Below are 21,942 nucleotides of genomic sequence, written 5' to 3'. Positions count from 1 at the left end.
CACAGGTGTCAGGTAAATGCTTGTAGATCTGCAGCTACAGTATTTTCCAATGAGAGACAGTCATTGAACAACCCACATACACTAACACGCTGACTACACCCGCCACACGCGTGCGTCCGCCATCAAGCAGATGTTGATTTTGTCCATCCACACCAGACGCGATCAGGACACGCAGGTTGAAATATCAAAACCAACTGTGAACCAACTATATTAATTTGGGGTCAAACACACATGAAACATTCATGGACATTTAGCTAGCTTGCTATTGCTAACTAATTTGTCCTGGGAGATTAACATTGGGTTGTTATTTTACCTGAAATGCATATGGTCCTTTTTTTTTTGCTGGATCTTTGTAGAATTTTGACCAGGAGTCATATAAAATCATGTGTTTCTCTACTCCGACTATTAACACTAGAAAAGCTGGGCATCTAACAATCCCGTTCTGAGCAAATGCATTCTAACAGTCTAATAGATACATTTAATGTATGCTATTGCAAAAAATTTTAATTTGGTTGTGTTTATGAAGTGTTAGGTAGGCCTACCATTAGAATACGAAGGGAAAAACTATTTTCATTTATTCCCCCTCAGGAGACTGAAAAGATTTGGCATGGGTCCTCAGATCCTCAAAAAATTCTACAGCTGCACCATCGAGAGCATCCTGACTGGTTGCATCACCGCCTGGTATAGCAACTGCTTGGCCTCCGACCGCAAGGCACTACAGAGGGTAGTGCGTACGGCCCAGTACATCACTGGGGCCAAGCTTCCTGCCATCCAGGACCTCTATACCAGGCGGTGTCAGAGGAAGGCCCTCAAAATTGTCAAAGACTCCAGCCACCCTAGTCATAGACTGTTCTCTCTGCTACCGCACGGCAAGCGATACCGGAGTGCCAAGTCTAGGTCCAAAAGACTTCTCAACAGCTTCTACCCCCAAGCCATAAGACTCCTGAACAGCTAATCATGGCTACCCGGACTATTTGCACTGCCCCCCCACCCCATCCTTTTTACGCTGCTGCTACTCTGTTAATTATTTATGCATAGTCACTTTAACTCTACCCACATGTACATATTACTTCAACTATCTCAACTAGCCGATGCCCCCGCACATTGACTCTGCACCGGTACCCCCCTGTATATATAGCCTCCCTACTGTTATTTTATTTTTTCTCAACACTTTTTTTGTTGTTGTTTTATTTTTTACTTTTTTTGTTAAAAATAAATGCACTGTTGGTTAAGGGCTGTAAGTAAGCATTTCACTGTAATGTCTGCACCTGTTGTATTCGGCGCATGTGACCAATAAAATTTGATTTGATTTGATTGTAGGTTATTTGTAAATTAAAAAACACACAAAACACCACAATTCAAGTGTTATACACCATCACAATGAAATTATTTATTATTTCGTCAAGGCAGGTCATTAGAAACATAAAAAAACCTAATAAATTGTATTTCAAAAGAACAGAATATCATCTATTATGTTACTAGTCTGTGCTTAGGAGCCTATTGTTCATCTTTCAAATACCCACGTGGGGTTGTATGGTGCCGAAAACCAACGAGTAGATTGGAGAGGCGGGACTTGCAGCGTGTCAGGCGTCTGAAATCCAGGCTTTGTCGTAGCCGGCCGCATGGGGCGGCGCACAATTGGCCCAGCGTTGTCCAGGGTAGGGGAGGGAATGGCCGGCAGGGATGTAGAGCATGGCGTTTGCAACGCCAGGGTTGTGGGTTCGATTCCCACGGGGGGCCAGTATAAAAAAGAATGTATGCACTCACTAACTGTACGTCGCTCTGGATAAGAGCGTCTGCTAAATGACTTAAATGTAAAAAATAGAACCGAATACTATTTTAGGGCTTGGCTATGCAGACGCCAGCGGTGTGGGTGAAATGATTTAATAACATCTATGTGTTCAAAAAAATGTTTGCAACGCTCGCGCACGCAACGTCTCCGGTTAGGTTCGCATGTAAGATGTTGGTGAAGACTCACATAGAAATCAAACTGATTATTAAAAGCACTATCAAATAAAGAGAGCATACAACATAGTGAATAAAAACAAGCATATTTGTGATCCAATGAGCAATAGAGCAGCCAGCTTTGCCAGATGGAGTTCAGATCCCTCTCGGCTGCCGGAGTACTAGCTATATCCTTTCCTTCTCTAATGGAGAGGGTAGATTAATGACAGCGTGAGGAGAGGAGGGCAGGCAGGGGGATGACGCTAGATGACACTAGAGGCAGGCGACACTGATGCGTAAAAGGCAATGATGCTGCAGCCTAGTGATCGTGACCAGGGAATTGATCATGCCACTGCACTTCCCTCCAACAATAGACTCCACAACTCTTGGATCTCGTCCAATGCACGGCATTACTCGGGCATTATTCAAGCCAAATGGTATTAGTTTTCACTAGAAAATAATTGGAAAGTCTAATACACTGTGCCGGGTATTTGTTTCCGGCTTTCTGCACGGCAAGAGGAGTCATTGCCTTCTTCGAATGGTATTATTGTGTATTCATGTATTATAACATGATGTGTATTCATTCATGAACCATTTGATGAGTATTCAGGCATGTTTTGTGGCCCAACTTTAAACTGGGTCACAAGTATTTTGCTTACACCCACAATAACAACTGCTAAACACGTGTATGTGACCAATACAATTTGATTTAAAGTACACAAACCCAAGTAAGTTCTTCACCTGACAGACATCTACAAACACACGTTACTCAAACCATGTCTGGAAACTTCTAACAGTAAATATGGATGTTCTTCATGGGATTTAGGCCATGTCGGGAAACTTCTAACAGTAAATATGGATGTTCCTCATGGGATTTAGTCTTTATTTCAGGACCCATGTGCCTCCTGAAGGGGGAGGGAACCCACACTTAGTTGGCTCCAGATTACGCCCATTGACCTGGAAATGTGCGTACAGCTTGAAAAGCCTCTCAATAACCACATTTTGAAGGAAAGGACCCTGACTTAAATGTTAAATGAACTGTGGAACCCACATTTAGTTAAAATTACGGGCAAATGGACAAATCCATTTTGGATGTACATTTGCACAGATTTGTCTCACATATGGCGCTGTAAAAAAGAAAACCATCATTTTCTGTGCCATTAACCTTGTTGGTAACTGTTGCGTGACAGGTTGATTCTTCCTGTTGATCACCAAACATTATCCACAAGGTAAGGCCTGGAACCACTTGTCCATTTTTGTATTAATTTCACTTGACCAATTCATCATCATAAAAACAATGAAATTATTCTAAATAGAGCACCTGCATGTTCTATCATCGTTCAATCCTTTGATTTGCAGAAAAATTTCAAAATGTCAAACACACCACAGAAAGCTAGGAGATATCCTAAGGAGATCAGATCTGAAATCAAGTCTGCCCCGTCAGAATAGAACTATCAGTCAGGTGGAAATCAGATCAATGAACCTCCTTCCTTTCACTCCTCTAACAAACATGATTGAAGATGACTTGAATCATGTTTTGTAGAGGTGTCATGACACATAGGAGGTTCAGTGATCTGCCTTTTGGTAAGCAGGAAGCCATGAGCCTTCTCTGAGTTATAAAGATGGCTGCTTAATAAATGGACAAATCATCACCATCTCTATATGCGGATGATTTCCAAATGTGAGGCTCCGAGACAACCTGTCTACATGGAGCTTAACTCACATACAGAGAGAGAACACTGCATACAGCCACACAGACACACGCGCACACACACACACACAAATGTACACTCCCAATGAAATGCAGTGATGGTTGTGTAGGTGCAGTGCACTTTACAGAGGAGCAGAAACTAGTGGGGCCCTCATTAGTGTAGAGCAGGAGGATTCTCCTCTGCTGTCTGTTAACCTCCTGGAGCAGGAGGATTCTCCTCTGCGGTCTGTTAGCCTCCTGGAGCAGGAGGATTCTCCTCTGCGGTCTGTTAGCCTCCTGGAGCAGGAGGATTCTCCTCTGCTGTCTGTTAGCCTCCTGGAGCAGGATGATTCTCCTCTGCTGTCTGTTAGCCTCCTGGAGCAGGAGGATTCTCCTCTGCGGTCTGTTAGCCTCCTGGAGCAGGAGTATTCCCCTCTGCTGTCTGTTAGCCTCCTGGAGCAGGAGTATTCCCCTCTGCTGTCTGTTAGCCTCCTGGAGCAGGAGTATTCCCCTCTGCTGTCTGTTTGCCTCCTGGCAGCACTCAGCACAAATGGGCACATTTCCATATCATAAACCTCATGTCATATACAGTGTCAATGTTTATGATCACTATGTTTAATGTACAGTTACAGGATGACATGGCGTTATACACTGGGTTGTCCTGAACAGAATGAGCCTGTTTGTTGTATTGGGAAGAAAATTTGCTGAGGACCACGCATCTAAATGCACTCATGACTCCATTCTATGCGCACCAAAATTACGATCTGCTTCTCTGAATTGCCTTGTGAAAGCCTAACAATGTTATGCATATGTTTTCCATATTTCTTCTGTAAGAAACATTTAAATTTAGCCCAATCCATATAGGCCAATTCCCACGAGTGTAAGGAGTTAATGGTCAAGCGCCTACTCTCCAACTCCATCGAACAATGTTAATAGGAGGGAAACATCTGCAGTATGTTTGGCATGGCTTTGCTTTCTCAGCCAGCTGCTGTGCGTGTGTCTGCCAGCTTGGGTCATGTTTTATGTCGAGTGCTTTGAAAACAAAAGGGGAGCCGTCCTTTCCTGTACATGTGGTGCAGCTGCTGGGAGGTGCACTAGAGATAATCATTCCACCCAAGGTCTACCTCCCAGATTATCTGTGTGGGCACCCCTGCTCTGAGAATGGGTGATGGGAGACGCGTACTGTACACAACACCTCTCCTGGATTCTCTCCATCTCCCTCCCTTGGCGATAAGTTTGGACGCTTCGCAATGGCCATGGCGCCATGAAGGAGCAGGTCAAGGTTAGAAGCCAGAGTTCCTCACCAAGTGTGTTTGTACAAATTGGCTTCTATGAGTGAATCTGAACGTGCATCCCGTCTTGAATGCAGAGAATTTCGCTGACCATCCGTCTCTCTCAGGCTGCCCATCCCTTATTCGTCTTGGCAGAGAGAGCTAAAGGAACACCAAACTGGGCTCTTGTGCACAGCTGAAGGAGTGTTCAGGCAGTCTGTTGTGGGATGTGTGCCAGGGGTGGACAGGTGTCTCCATGCTGTCTCCATGGTGTCTCCATACTGTTTAGCTCGGTTTCTTGTGTTCAGCTTCTTCCAAGTACAGAACGTCCTTTCTCTCCTCTGCTCTGAGATCCTGTGTGGATCGTGACGGCCCCGGAGTTCCTGAAGTTCTGTCGGAGCTCCCAATAGGTCTGTGTGCTCTGCTTTGACAAGTCCAGTCAGCAGTGATGTCCAGAGGAGATGTTCATTGCTTTTCCCAGAGGCACAAGCTGGACACGCTGTCAGCACCTTCAGCAGCAAGGTCACCTTGGCCAAGTATGAAGTTTCTTTAAAAAAGTGTAGACAGACTAATATAGACTCAGACTAGTGTAGACTCAGACTAGTGTAGACTCAGAGTAGTGTAGACTCAGACTAGTGTAGACTCAGAGTAGTGTAGACTCAGAGTAGTGTAGACTCAGAGTAGTGTAGACTCAGACTAGTGTAGACTCAGAGTAGTGTAGACTCAGACTAGTGTAGACTCAGACTAGTGTAGACTCAGAGTAGTGTAGACTCAGAGTAGTGTAGTGTAGATAGTGTAGTGTAGATAGTGTAGATTAGATAGTGTAGTGTAGAGTAGATAGTGTAGAGTAGATAGTGTAGATAGTGTAAATTAGATAGTGTAGACTCAGAGTAGTGTAGTGTAGATAGTGTAGAGTAGATAGTGTAGAGTAGATAGTGTAGAGTAGATAGTGTAGATAGTGTAGTGTAGATAGTGTAGATTAGATAGTGTAGTGTAGAGTAGATAGTGTAGATAATGTAGAGTAGATAGTGTAGTGTAGATAGTGTAGTGTAGAGTAGATAGTGTAGTGTAGATAGTGTAGATTAGATAGTGTAGTGTAGAGTAGATAGTGTAGAGTAGATAGTGTAGTGTAGAGTAGATAGTGTAGTGTAGATAATGTAGAGTAGATAGTGTAGATAATGTAGAGTAGATAGTGTAGTGTAGATAGTGTAGTGTAGAGTAGATAGTGTAGTGTAGATAATGTAGAGTAGATAGTGTAGATAATGTAGAGTAGATAGTGTAGTGTAGATAGTGTAGTGTAGAGTAGATAGTGTAGTGTAGATAATGTAGAGTAGATAGTGTAGATTAGATAGTGTAGTGTAGATAGTGTATATAGTGTAGTGTTGATAGTGTAGTGTAGATAGTGTAGATAGTGTAGTGTAGATTAGATAGTGTAGACAGTGTAGTGTAGATAATGTAGAGCCGATAGTGTAGTGTAGATAGTGTAGTGTAGATAGTGTAGTGTAGATAGTGTAGTGTTGATAGTGTAGTGTATATAGTGTTGTGTAAATAGTGTAGAATGGATAGTGTAGATAGTGTAGTGTAGATAGTGTAGTGTAGATTAGATAGTGTAGATAGTGTAGTGTAGACAGTGTAGTGTAGTGTAGATTAGATAGTGTAGTGTAGATAGTGTAGTGTAGATAATGTAGAGTAGATAGTGTACATTAGATAGTGTAGTGTAGATAGTGTAGTGTAGATAGTGTAGCTTATATAGTGTAGTGTAGATAGTGTAGTGTAGATAATGTAGAGTAGATAGTGTAGTGTAGATAGTGTAGTGTAGATAGTGTAGTGTAGATAATGTACTGTAGATAGTGTAGTGTAGATAGCGTAGTGTAGATAGTGTAGAGTAGATAGGATAGTTAGTGTAGATTAGATAGTGTAGTGTAGAGTAAATAATGTAATGTAGATAGTGTAGTGTTGATAGTGTAGTGTAGATAGTGTAGTGTAGATAGTGTAGAGTAGATAGTGTAGAGAAGATAGTGTAGTGTTGATAATGTACTGTAGATAGTGTCGTGTTGATTGTGTAGTGTAGATAGTGTAGAGTAGATAGTGTAGTGTAGATAGTGTAGTGTTGATAATGTACTGTAGATAGTGTAGTGTTGATTGTGTAGTGTAGATAGTGTAGTGTAGATAGTGTAGTGTTGATAATGTACTGTAGATAGTGTAGTGTTGATTGTGTAGTGTAGACAGTGTAGTGTAGATAGTATAGTTAGTGTAGATTAGATAGTGTAGTGTAGATGGTGTACTGTAGATAGTGTAGTGTAGATGGTGTAGATTAGATAGTGTAGTGTAGATAGTGTAGTGTAGATAGTGTAGTGTTGATAGTGTAGTGTAGATGGTGTACTGTAGATAGTGTAGTGTAGATAGTGTAGATTAGATAGTGTAGTGTAGATAGTGTAGTGTAGATAGTGTAGTGTAGATAGTGTAGTGTAGATAGTGTAGTGTAGATAGTGTAGTGTTGATAGTGTAGTGTTGATAGTGTAGAGTAGATAGTATAGATAGTGTCGATTAGATAGTGTAGTGTAGATAGTGTAGTGAAGATAGTGTAGTGTTGATAATGTACTGTAGATAGTGTCGTGTAGATAGTGTAGTGTAGATAGTGTAGAGCAGATAGTGTAGATAGTGTAGAGTAGATCGTATAGTTAGTGTAGATTAGATAGTGTAGGGTAGTGTAGATAGTGTAGTGTAGATAGTGTAGTGTAGATAGTGTAGTGTAGATGGTGTAGTGTAGATAGTGTAGTGTAGATATTGTAGATAGTGTAGTGTAGATAGTGTAGTGTAGATAGTGTAACGTCAGATATAGTACCACAGCAATGGCTGAAAACAGAGCATAGATCAGAATATTGCAAATGAGTAACCGCTGGGAAACTGACCGGTATAATAGTCAGCTGAAGGTCGTAGGTCAGAAGGAGTCTCGCTAGCGAAATACCTGAAGATCATACACTTGATACTACATTTCCCAGCATCTGAACTGAAGCACTCTGAGGTCTGCCACTGTAAGGAGGAGAGTCAGGAGAAACATGTATCCTTATTAGAACACTTCAGCCACAATTTAACACCCTGACAGGTGCACTTTGTGGGAGGAATGAGAGTCTACGGTTCACAAAAGGAGGCTTGTGTAGAACAGAAATGTGACCTTGAATGTGTAATGATCTCTCATTCATCACCTACAGGAGCTTTCCGGCTTTAGTCCACCCAGTGTAGAACGTCTGTCACATCTGCTCTTTCTATTTGTTGAACCCACGTGCTTGGTTTTACTGTGGAACAGTTAGGCCTACAGATGAATGCCCTTCATTACTTTACAAGGTATGAGCTGTGGCTTTTACCGTTCTGTTGTAGATGTGACTCGTGGCAAAGATTATGACATCATTGCATGTCTTTTTAGCGCAGCTCAAGTGTGCCAACGTGCTACGGGTAATTCAGCACCACCAGGATCACCAAGATGGCACCAAGACAGAATGATTAAGAGTGGCAGGCATGCAGGATCATCACCCAGGATTCACTATCTGTCATTATCAACAGACCCCTTTAGGATTGCTGCTTAATGCAACATCTTGCTGATAGCTCAGGAGGCCAGAGACAATCATTCCAACTGGTAAACATTCTTAGAATGTAATCCAATAAGCAAAATCACCTTGGTGCCACTCAACTGGTCACTAACATAATCTAGGTACTTTTAGGATTTTTAAAAACCACAGGCCTTGTTTGAGTTTCAATCAAAATGTAAAGTTACTGTATGAAAATTCATGACTTATGTCATGAATATTTTGCTTCACTATTCCTAGGGCCAACTTCAAAGGTAAAGAGATTTGACCCATATGAGTAGATTTGTATCAGCTACTTTATGCTGCTGACCAAGCAGAACTCTCTTTATTCAGATCGTTATCGAATCTGCAGCAGACACATTGACTCTGCCTACACTACAGCATCCCTTATCAAGAGCTTTTGCCCTCCAAAAATGGAGAGACATAGACCACAAATGAATCTAGCACTAAAGTATTTCAACAAATATAATGTAAAAAGTTCTTAAATAGGACAGTTCAATTGACATGATAGGCTACTCAGTTCAGGCTGGATCTGATTTATCTCTAGAGAAATGGTGCTATGTACGCATTGAGCTCACAGGAAAAAAAATGAATTGAACCGATGTCGGTCAATTAGTTGCTCAGCACTCCCTGGTGGTTAGAGCATTGGGCCAGTAGCCAGAGGCGCCATGCCCACAGGGGTCACAGGGGGACTTGCCCCCTCAGATTTGTCCTGTTTAAATAAAATAAAAAGTTTTTTTATACTACTAGTAGGGGTGTGACGTTTAAACTTTTAAAATCACAGTGCAGTTATCACAAAACTACCACTAAAAGGTCCCGATCATCATCATAAAATAATGGCTGTAGTCCCGTGTAGCTCAGTTGGTAGAGCATGGCGTTTGCAACGCCAGGGTTGTGGGTTCGATTCCCACAGGGGGCCAGTATGAAAAATGTATGCTGTAAGTCGCTCTGGATAAGAGCGTCTGCTAAATGACTAAAATGATAAAGGGAAACAAATACCTAACGCAACAATGCTGTAACGTTTGTAGGAGGAGATATGTTAGGAGGAGATGTGCCTCTTTACAATGATCTGCCACGGATATAAAGCGCTCCGCACGCCATCCTCGTTAACAGTTGAAAAAAATGGCAGAGAGAGACAGGGAAGCAACCTGTATGGCAATATTTTGAGAAGGTTGTGAAATGCAAACTTTGCAAGGTGGAATTGAGCTACAATGGCAGTACAGGTGCAATGCTGAAAGAGAGGCACAGTGAGACCCAACCTGTTGCTGGCAGCAGTGAGTTACGGGACGGAGTGGGAAAATCACAGCGCTGATTACACAAATGATTGCAGTTGATATGCAGCCATTGTCAATGGTAGAGGATGTTGGCTTCACTGCTGCCCTAATGGCATGTCTAGAACCAGACTACAAGATACCATGTCGAAAAAACGTGACGGCCCGGATGGAGAAATTGTACAATGATTGCTCTGCAAGTAGGCCTACAAAGCGCAAGCTCTCAAACACCATACGTGGCGCAACAGATTGTTGGACATCTATGAACATGCTGTCATGTGTCACTGCAACGACCCATCACATTGATGAGAAATGGGACATGAAGTCCCATGTACTACTGACAACTGAGAAAATGGAGGAGAGGCACACAGCAGATAACCTAAAACGTTATTAACTACCATCGTTGCTGAGTGGGTAAGGTAAGCACCGTCTGGTAGAGTTTCCACTAGTTACCACAGCCACAGAGACAAAATTGTCTATATCGTAAAAATTAATAAACAAAAATGTGCTTTTTGGTCTTAATTTAGGTTAGGCATAAGGTTAGCATTGCGGTTAAGGTTCAGGTTTAAAATGTTAAGAAGATAAATTGTAGAAATAAGCGGGGTTTATGACTTTGTGGCTGTGGTAACCAGTGACGATCGTTTAGCGGTCATACGGAGGACCATATCTGAATTGTGAATTCACGTCATTTTACGATTTTTTTCTTATCATTTCAACTATTAAATAAATTGCAGTTTAAACGTTAAGATTTTTTTTTTTTTTTTTACATTTGTCACACCCTAACTACTAGCCACTTAGCAATTTCGTGAAGTTGGCTTTAGCTAGCCCAGATAGGTTCTCAATCTTCCAACCTCGTAACTAGCTACCAAGAAGAATCACTCAAGTTAGAGTAGCTAGCTTGTCTAACTATCTTAGCTGGCATATCTGCTGGCATGGTTGGTAGACTTTAGAAAAGGAAGCAATTGATAAATGTACTGAATAAGACTCAAATTCCTTTCAATTTTTTACCCAGATTTTTGCAGAGAAGCATATTTAGTTTATTTAAAACAGAAACACCAGTCAGGAGGATACAGACAGCTCAAGAGATATACAGTGGGGGAAAAAAGTATTTAGTCAGCCACCAATTGTGCAAGTTCTCCCACTTAAAAAGATGAGAGAGGCCTGTAATTTTCATCATAGGTACACGTCAACTATGACAGACAAATTGAGGAAAAAAATTCCAGAAAATCACATTGTAGGATTTTTAATGAATTTATTTGCATATGATGGTGGAAAATAAGTATTTGGTCACCTACAAACAAGCAAGATTTCTGGCTCTCACAGACCTGTAACTTCTTCTTTAAGAGGCTCCTCTGTCCTCCACTCGTTACCTGTAGTAATGGCACCTGTTTGAACTTGTTATCAGTATAAAAGACACCTGTCCACAACCTCAAACAGTCACACTCCAAACTCCACTATGGCCAAGACCAAAGAGCTGTCAAAGGACACCAGAAACAAAATTGTCGACCTGCACCAGGCTGGGAAGACTGAATCTGCAATAGGTAAGCAGCTTGGTTTGAAGAAATCAACTGTGGGAGCAATTATTAGGAAATGGAAGACATACAAGACCACTGATAATCTCCCTCGATCTGGGGCTCCACGCTAGATCTCACCCCGTGGGGTCAAAATGATCACAAGAACGGTGAGCAAAAATCCCAGAACCACACGGGGGGACCTAGTGAATGACCTGCAGAGAGCTGGGACCAAAGTAACAAAGCCTACCATCAGTAACACACTACGCCGCCAGGGACTCAAATCCTGCAGTGCCAGACGTGTCCCCCTGCTTAAGCCAGTACATGTCCAGGCCCGTCTGAAGTTTGCTAGAGTGCATTTGGATGATCCAGAAGAGGATTGGGAGAATGTCATATGGTCAGATGAAACCAAAATAGAACTTTTTGGTAAAAACTCAACTCGTCGTGTTTGGAGGACAAAGAATGCTGAGTTGCATCCAAAGAACACCATACCTACTGTGAAGCATGGGGGTGGAAACATCATGCTTTGGGGCTGTTTTTCTGCAAAGGGACCAGGACGACTGATCCGTGTAAAGGAAAGAATGAATGGGGCCATGTATCGTGAGATTTTGAGTGAAAACCTCCTTCCATCAGCAAGGGCATTGAAGATGAAACGTGGCTGGGTCTTTCAGCATGACAATGATCCCAAACACACCGCCCGGGCAACGAAGGAGTGGCTTCGTAAGAAGCATTTCAAGGTCCTGGAGTGGCCTAGCCAGTCTCCAGATCTCAACCCCATAGAAAATCTTTGGAGGGAGTTGAAAGTCCGTGTTGCCCAGCGACAGCCCCAAAACATCACTGCTCTAGAGGAGATCTGCATGGAGGAATGGGCCAAAATACCAGCAACAGTGTGTGAAAACCTTGTGAAGACTTACAGAAAACGTTTGACCTGTGTCATTGCCAACAAAGGGTATATAACAAAGTATTGAGAAACTTTTGTTATTGACCAAATACTTATTTTCCACCATAATTTGCAAATAAATTCATTAAAAATCCTACAATGTGATTTTCTGGATTTTTTTTTCTCATTTTGTCTGTCATAGTTGACGTGTACCTATGATGAAAATTGGGTGGGAGAACTTGCACAATTGGTGGCTGACTAAATACTTTTTTCCCCCACTGTACTTAGATATGCAGACAAATAAACATGTCTTTTTTTTTATAGAATTAATCATAATAACTATGCATCTAGATTGCAGGAAACAGCTGTTTCGTGTGTGAAAAATTCAAAATTCTCCAACTTACAGACAGGGGGCATAGCCCTCCAACCCCAGCCATCATCACATACTTTGTGCCCCCTCAGATTTCTGGGGTGCATGACGTCCCTGCCAGTACCTGAAAGGTTGCTTCCTCGAATCCCCGAGCAGACAAGGTGAACAATCTGTTGATGTGCCCTTGAGAAAGGCACCTACCCCTAATTAGCTCCAGGGTCGCCGTTGATAATGTCTGACCCTGGCCGTGACCCCACTCTCCGAGGGTGTCTCAGGGGGAGTTGGGATATGCAAAAAAAATAATCCAATTCACACACACGTATAATACACACTTGTACATGTGTGAAATAGGACAAATATAAGCACCCAACAAATGATTCTATTTTATATCTTTACACAGCATTTCACAAAACGAATATCAAACAAATACAATAAACGTGACAAAATAATACTTAGATGTTATATGCCTGGTATGAAAAAAGATAAATGCACATTCAGAAACGGCCCATCTGAAACAATGGAGAATGGGATTAAATATTCTTCATCCCAAAGTGCATTTGTTAATGTGATTTCAGCATGATAAAGGACTGCATGTTTGTTTTTGTAAGCCCCAGACATGTAAACATTACATAACAGGGCAAAGAGAGTCTCATCAAGGGATCAAAATAGTTTTGTGCCCGTTATATAATACGAGGTTAACAATTATCAACCCAGAAAGTGTCATGAGCCCATTTTAGCTTGAAACACTTGTCTTGGATTCCACTTACAGTATGGGGCATTGTTGAAACTAATGACCATAGACGCAGTTCAATTTGGTCTTAGTTGGCAAATTGTAAGCCTTGTTCGTTGGCACAACTGAAACCTTATATTGCCAACGTGGACTGTCTGGAGCAATGTTCACAGTGGAAAGATGACAGTACAGTACATTATCCAAGTCAAAGTAAAAGCTTCAGGATTATACTAACAAAGGATCAGCCTCTCAGCGTTGTTCTGGATGGATGCTGTTGTTGGAAGAAAAACCAACAACAACAGGACAAACATTTTTGTATTCTGAGGGGTCGTGAGATCCCTGTATATTGAGCATCCCAGTTAATCAAGACGCAGATTACCACCTCATTGACCTTTCACGATGAGTTTGGAGACTAATACAAGTTTTGCTGGCTTGACCTTCATGAGGCAATGTAGTGGCCTTTGATTTAAAAAATATGAAGCTTCCACATCAGGGAACATTTGGATCCCTGTTAGCAGTCAATGTTCAATGTGATGACAACTATTTTCCCTAGGGTCATAAGGGTCTTGAGCATTGGCGGCTGCTGAGGGTAAGACGGCTCATAATAATGGCTGGAACGGAGCAAATGGAATGGCATCAAACACATAGAAACCATGTGTTTGATACCATTGCACTAATTCCGCTCCAGCCATTACCACGAGCCCGTCCTCCCCAATTAAGGTGCCACCAACCTCCTGTGGTCTTGAGAGTATTAAATTGCATCTCTATATATATGGCTCTTTAAAAACCTTGCAATGCATCATGTGCAATGTGTCATGAAGAATACTAAAGCAGTTGCATGTTATGAAAAATGACAAAAAATACCTCCAAACGTTCCTTCACACAGTGGCAATGGTTTGTCCTGGAGACTGATTCATACCAACAGAAAACAAAGTCAGATGTATAGTCAACTAATCTCATTATGAAAGCGCTCTCTAAATAGGTCCCAACGTTTTCCCAGAATCAGCAGAAATCCACAGTTCACCGTGTACTAGGCATTATCCTCAAATTGGATTTGATTAATTCATTCTGATCTGCTGCAATGTCTGAAATTGAACATTTGATTAGAAAAACTGTATTTTGTTGCTAACAAAATAGAGTTGATAACCCCACATTATTCAGAGTGCTTTCTCTCATGCCCCATATTGCTTTTAAAGTCATATTCTCACATTCCCATTGGCATCCCTGTCAAGAACAACTAACTACAGCACAGTAGCTGTGGCCGACTCCTAGAAAGCTGTATTCTATAAGAGAAGAGGTCCACACTTTTGTAGGATGCAACTTTTACTGCAAGGTTTCATTGGGATTGAATAGTCAAATGTGGGACAAGTTGTGAGCCATTCTGTGTAAATGTGGAATTATGGGATAATCTGTCCCAGAACATGGGGGGATTATAACTATCTCTCAGTCTAACCTGTCAATGATATATGCCCTCTCAGTCCAAATGCTTACTTCCCCAACCTCAACATAGGTCAGAGTGATTTATGATGATCTCTGGGTTGGATCTTAGAAGACTTCTTTTTGATTCTGTCAGCTCATATTTGGGAGTTCATGTGACAAATCATGAAAAATAGTCATAGATGTGCAGGACATCACTCTCTATCACCAGTGTGTCAATCTAATTAACATAATAAAGAAATCCCCATCAGAATCTGTCAGTTTAAGCTAGAGATATCTGCATGGGCTGTGTCTCAATCCACCACATCCTCCTATGTCATCCTTCCACATCTGCGGTGGAAGGTGGCCGAGCTACAGCGGTGTTTGTCAGACCATTAAACATCCCGAAAATCGGTATTTTCACGAAAACGAATCGTTTGGGCTACAAACTAATATGACCCCACTATGGAAAGGGGAGATTCTCACAACACGATGGTGTTCTCTGTTTTGCTCTATGACCCCTAGAAGTGTCACGGGACTCCTCTGAAGGTAACCGGTACAGGTTTTAAAAAATGAATGGAGAAAAAAAGGGGTTAAATATGTGTCCAAAAAATATTTCCTTAGCTCTCAGATATAGGACAGACACTTCAAAACCTTCTTCCTTATGATTTATTTTTTGACTGTCTGTTTTGCCATTTATGAATGTGTTATTCAATGCATTTCTATGGGCTATAGTAGTAAAGGCCAAATTCAATATTTTATCAAATACCTTTTTTAGATATATATTTTTTATACCTACAGGGGCCTTAAAATTCTAAATCAAATAGCTAAATGATCCATGGTATGACCATCTTAAAACAATTCCATATGTTAGCTTAGTAGAACCCCCTCCCCCAAAACCTTAGACTTTTAGAGGTTTTTAAGGGTGTTTTCACACTTGGTCCCTTTCAGCCAATTTTTGTGAACTCAGTGCAGTTCGCTGAATTTTTTGTGCAGTGTGAACACTCCAAAGGAACTCAGACCTCTCAAAAGAGCCCCTGAAGCTAACCAAAATGAGACCATCTCGAGAGGATGTATGACTTCGGTTCGCTTGAACTCCACGGTTCCCTTTTTTAGGGCAATGTGAAAACAAAGCTCCCCAGGTTCACTAGTCATTATTCCCGCACACACACACAAGATTACTGCAACACCGTTTCCCCTGCCGTAACCCCTCACTCACATTGGTGCCACAAAAAGAGAGAAGATGATATGTAGGGGCGTATTCATTACGCTAATTCTTGATTTTGATTTGATTTTATTTCAGCTGCAAAAAGTTTCTTAAAAGGAAGCAGACAGAATTAAAACGTGGAGGAACCTACCTGAATTTGTCCAATAGAAACTCTTGTTTTAGTTGACTGTTTGGCTAATGATTACACCCCAGGTTCGCGGGAAAAATGTGTGATGTTTTTTTTATATTGATTAGCGATTGTCAAGGACGCACAGAAAGAAAAACATGTGTGGAGTTTTTTGTTATGGTTATTTGTTTGCAATATGTGAACTATAGGCTAAGAGAGCTTCATAAGCTGATTATTGATTGTGGGGTTTGAATAGTGTGAGCAATATTTGGTGAGCATCAAAACATATGGCACAAAATCGATTCTAGCTCTTAAAGGGGCCTACATTTGGTGTACAATTTTCAATTACAGCATTCTTTAATCTGCAGTTATTCTTCTGCTATTTATTCTGTTACCAATAATATTTACATGTTAATAGTATTTTCTGATTACAATTATTATGTCTCATCTTTTAACTAAATGCAATCTATTAGCTATTAAAATGTAAGTAGGTATATCTAGTTGTACGATAACACATTCTGATGGAATGGCTTGTCCTGCACTTTGTAAAAACCCAGAGTGCATTGAGTGAATGTTGGAAAAAGATCTTGGTTCCTTTCTAAACATAGCAATGTGATTGCAAAGAGGACTCGGACCACAAAATAGGTGAAGTGAACTGGCAAAAGAGCTCAAAGTCAAGGGCAGTGTGAATACAAAGAGAACAGAGTTCTTTGGCTTTAAAGAGGACTGAGATGTTGCTTTAAAGAGGACTGAGATCCGTTATTTTAAAGAGGACTATATGTGAAAATACCCTGAGTTGTACTCACAGTTTGTACTCACAATGTTTTGAGTTCAGCATGTTGCTGCCAGAAGTACAATGTTCTGTTTAAAAACGTAAAAACGTAATTATCTTTCTCCCTCTCTCTCTTTTAAGGCCTCGCTACAGTATCTCTAAACAGAATGTCTAGCATTTGTTTTGTTTTATTTCCTGATTATGTGAGAACTAGCCTAGATTCTTAGGGGAATCAATCCTGCAGAAGCCTATAAGTATACACTTCAACAGTCCAATATGTATTTTCTGTATAAACTCTGGATTTACAATTACTTTGTGGGTCAGTGATATTATTTACCCTAACAGAACAATACAATCATTGTTTCAGCATTGCTCGACTATCTAATAATCCCCCCAAAATCAACTGTTGTATTACAACACTACCCCAGCTCTAGGTGCCTGGAGTCTTTCAGAAAATGCAGCATCGCTTGTGTAGCTCGAGCAATGTCCTCCACACTCTGGGAATGATTTTCTTCAATCTGTGAAGGAGTAAGTCACATGATTGAACAAAGTACATGTTCTATCACAGAGGAGGTTGGTGGCTCGTGGTAATGGCTGGAGCGGAGTAAGTGGAATGGTATTAAATACATCAAACACATGGTTTCCACGTGTTTGATGCTATTCCATTGATTCGTTCCGGCCATTATTATGAGCCGTCCTCCCATCAGCAGCCTCCTGTGTTCTATCGCTCTTTTAGAAGAGTCTTCTTTCTTTCAAGCAGCACAGCTCCATTGCAAATCATTGTCCCCATTATCAAGCAAATGAGCTGGAACTGTCCACTGTCGGAAAGATCCAAATGTGTCATTCCCGATGGGAGGCGCGGCTTTCTGCAATCAATCAGTCCTCGAAACATTGTTTTAAGAGTAGAAACACCACATGATTTGGTCTAAATGGTCAATTCCCGAGAATTTCCCAAGACCCTGCGAAGCGCAAATTGTTCCCTCCCTGAAAGGGGACTCATACAACTGCCTTTACAATAACGTTAGTGCAGTGTGGTTGCACAGTCTGAAAGAATTGTTCTTCACACTGAGCCATTTACTGTCCCTTGAGATGCGTAAAAAGAGTTCTCACAACAGGACTGCAGGCATTGTTTATCTCGACTCCCAACGCCCTTTTTTCCCCAACTAAACACAATCACCACTAAAACCGAGGCAGCAGCAGACAATGAACACAGTGAGGTTATCTGCTAGGCCTGTGCGCTGCAGCTAAACACATTACATAGAGTCTCTGTCACATAGCCAGTCTTGAATCAGGAAACCAATACTTGATCCTGTTCCATTATCTAGATCCAGAATGACATTTAGTAGGATGTGCTTTCGTGTATACTGCCTTCAATATCTCAGCAACATCTGCTTATCAATCACTTCAGTAGCTACATTGTATTCATGTACTGTGACCCGACCATACATTTGAATGGTACATATGACATGCATTCTTTGAAAATGTGGTCAAAAGCAATGAACGAAGTGTGGACGTCTATTGAGAAATGGAGCAGTACGCTTCACATACAGCATTTCAAGGTATTTTCTAGAAACCTCCCACAGTCCCGCTCTACTTTGATCCTTTTTTTTTTTGCTTCAGGAGTTGGAACACATGGTCTATTCATGACAAACTGTGCTTCGCCGCCTGGAACCCTTTTACTACAGTGAGCCACTGCTGTCCCTACTGTCCAGGGTGGATCCATCCTCACGTCATCAGAGTAGCACCTGCCCTCAGGCTGGGGAGGAAATTGACATTTGTCCCTTTACCTGAGGAGATCAACCTCAAAGTATTTTAAAGTGAGGAGTTCATGGAACCGTTTGACCTGAGCTAGCATCTGTAACTAAACTTAAAAGGCCACAATCCTGAATTTTAGAAAAATCTGCCAATCAGTCAAATCACTTGATTTGCTTTAAGGCTATGCGATGGGCCATGGGGGGCTGGAGAAATACAACCACTCAAATTCATAAAATGGCGCTAAGCAATATATCATTAACATATCACTCATTAACAGCAGTTAATACTGCAGACTGTACATTTAATGACAGCATACTCAAGTGCTAAATGCATAGTTTAGTTCTTTCATGGCACTCTGAGGGTGAGCATAACACCATGGACTATACAGGGCTATGGTGGTCCAAGTGGCCTGAATGAACACACATCCATTCTTTACACATCATGGAAGCCTCTATCACCCATTCAATTGATCTACTCTCAGTATAGCATGGCTGTTCTGAAGTGTTGTCATGTTTATCAATCAATAACAGACAAAGAATCTGTACTCATCAATGATGGCCTAATCATACTGTACAAATACATCTAGCAGTAGTTACAGGATAGAGATGATGTAGGCTACAATGCTCTGTACTCACGGTACATTGTTGTGTCTCCATGGAGAACTAATGGAATGGGGACTTGGAAAGGAATGTGTCAGACAATGGCATTGAACATATTTGAGCAACTGTACTGAGTTTAGTTGAGAGGAAAACAAAACACAACATTGAGCTCATGAACAACCCAAAGCTCCTTACAAGAATTATTTGTGTGCCCACAGTACATGAAGCAATAGCCTACTTGGAAATTAAGGATTTGATGTGGCGGCAAAAACTGATGTTAAATCCAACAAGAGAATGGCAACCTTATCTAACATAGCCTACATGATATAACCTAGTCTATGTTATTTCATTAATACTTGTGGTATTTTTTTCTAATCAATACTATTCAAATTGTGCACTAATGTGTCCTCTAATTGTCATTTCCCACTCACACGTTGTCAAGCAGTGAGTAGACACTGCAGAGGAAAGACATGATATTCTCTCTCATTAGTGTTTTGTCACAGAGGACCGCCTCTGGGATGTGTAGGAGGACCTCCCTCATTCCAAAATGACAAAAGCATTCCCGTTTATAGATCTTGGGCATTTTACGGGCACTGGATGACTTTGCATCCCAAACGACTGTCACTGTTCATGAACAGTGAGTGCACTTTCTGCCCTGGGGATATGGGTAATGGTAATCATTGTGAACCTGATAACATTAGTGCATGTCCCCCCCCCCCCCCGGGTAATTATGCTGTCAACCAAAATGGATTATAAAGTCTGTCGACTCTTGAATGTTTGTCATTCCTCTGTGACGTGTAAAACCACAGTGTCAGTGTGCAGACAGTATGCAATATGTAATAGGTGTGGTTGAAAGACAGAGTGAAGTCCTCTGTGATTAAAGATGAAGAGATTATGCTTATATCACAGCTGTATCATTTTATCGGAAAAGAGAAATCGATGTCAGAGAAAATTTAGTGAGAGCATGAACCCTTAGCCCCTGAATACCAGTTAACTGTATGGGATAACGATAATTGGAAAAATATGATTGTCCCCTTAGACAGAATATGGCCAGTAAAAACTGTTCCAATGACATAGCTAGATTTCCATCCTCAATAAGCTTTTATCACAAAACAGAAAAGGTTTGCTGCTAAATGGTCCATGTAGCCTACCTGTCCACTTGGCAAAAACTGATTGAATCAACTTTGTTTCCACGTAATCTCAACCAAAAAATGCAATGTGATGAAGTTGAATCAATGTGGAACACTGATTGGATTTGCAAAGTCAAGAACATATTGGAATTTCGTATTGTTTTCCAACAAATGTTTCACCTAAATTCAATGGCAGGGTGACATTTTTGGTTTATTTGACGTTGAAGTCACATTAGTTGTTAGCTCAACCAAATGTAAATGAACCCCCCCCCCCACCCCCACACACACACACAACCGCTTAGCAATGGAAGCAGGAATTCCCTGTCAATCAACATTCAGCACCACCGCGTGTAGAGAGCTCCCGAGGGTATCACGACACATCTGGGTGAGCCCGGCCTGTAACACCGCTCTCACACCGTATGGCTTTTCATCTCATGACGCCCATTTAGCCTACATACCTATTCCTGCATGCCCTTAGGGACCAAATACATTTTGGATATGACAATATGACATTGGTTGGCTACGTTCCAATACTTAACTCCATCCAGAGCTCACTTCAGCTGCCTCAATTCGCCTCGAGTGAAATGTATGGACACAATTTGGCTGTCAATGTCATGCTTTAAAGTTGTAAAATTGTCCTAAATTAGAATTGATGGGGGTTTGGTCTTGCATCACAGGGTCACACACCCTGTCTGAACAGACCTTTTGAAATTACATTTTGTCAGATAAGGGACCAGCAGAAAGTTACAAGTTAGTAGCCGAGAGTAGGCTATCACCCTGCACTTACCACATTCTTGGCAGAGCACTTTGCTGACATCCTTTCGGACAGCTCGCCGCGTCTCGACAGGTGGGAAAACGGCGTGGAACACCGAGGTGTCATTTGTGGGTTCCATGAAGAACATGTATCTTGTGTCTTTAGTCAACGTCAAACAGTTATCACCCCGGTTCCAGACAATAGAAACTACAGAATCCTTCACGAGGCCCCCCGCTTTTACTTCCCATACTTGATGGACCCTTATCCTAACCTGGTATGGTTCCGACCCTGACGTCCTGTTTGGCACCGACTCTGACGACAAATAAACTTGTCCTTCCATTCTCTGGACCGCGCTCTCATTCCGTATCCCACCAGCTCTTTGATTGAGAAGCTTTTCCCGCTCTCGTCGGTTGATATCTCTCTTGCGCCCCTCTTCTTGAAGCTTTCCCTCAAACACAACTCTCGACCGGTGCACCAACTCCTGCAGCGGAGCCACGGGAGAGGGGTTATTACAAGTCAGCCCACAGAGCCCTCCATGCGGAGAGATGGAAAAGGACACAAAAATTCCACAAACAACCGAAATAGTGAATGAACACTGTCCCGTCGCAAGGTATGTCCTCATTGTGGCGGAGGTAAGTGTGACTTTAAAGGCTGAATGAGGCGCGCAGGTAAGAAAGGACAATTTTACTAAGCTCTGATGCAAGTGTGATCCATCTGAAGCCCGCAGTTGCTGCTACAGTAGGCTACAAGATGAGAGGGGCGGAGTTGGTAATGGGAAAGTCTCTCACTGTGCCATGTGTGAGAGGATTTCCTCCCTTGACACCAATTTCTGCTGTTTGTGCATTTGGCATGCAAGAATTGCACCAAATTAAATGTAGAAGATAAAATCCCGAGGTTGTGATTGTTTGTCTTTTTGGAAGTTGATGTGCTT

The 21,942-nt window shown here is 41.7% G+C and overlaps 1 protein-coding gene across 3 annotated transcripts in view; it reads right to left on the bottom strand.

Moving 5' to 3' along the window:
* nrg1 (neuregulin 1) overlaps positions 1 to 21,705 on the bottom strand; it is a 148,333-nt gene extending 126,628 nt beyond the window's left edge. For all 3 annotated transcript variants that reach the window (XM_084159532.1, XM_084159533.1, XM_084159534.1), the window contains exon 1: positions 21,045 to 21,705. In XM_084159532.1, the coding sequence (XP_084015658.1) occupies positions 21,045 to 21,633 (589 nt within the window). In that variant the 5' untranslated portion in view covers positions 21,634 to 21,705. The remainder of the gene's footprint in view (positions 1 to 21,044) is intronic.
* Positions 21,706 to 21,942: the final 237 nt, after the last annotated feature.

Source organism: Coregonus lavaretus (assembly GCF_964263955.1).
Source record: "Coregonus lavaretus genome assembly, chromosome: 4".
NCBI lineage: Eukaryota > Metazoa > Chordata > Actinopteri > Salmoniformes > Salmonidae > Coregonus > Coregonus lavaretus.
Note: the sequence above shows the minus strand (reverse complement) of the source record. Positions and strands in the feature narration are given on the sequence as shown.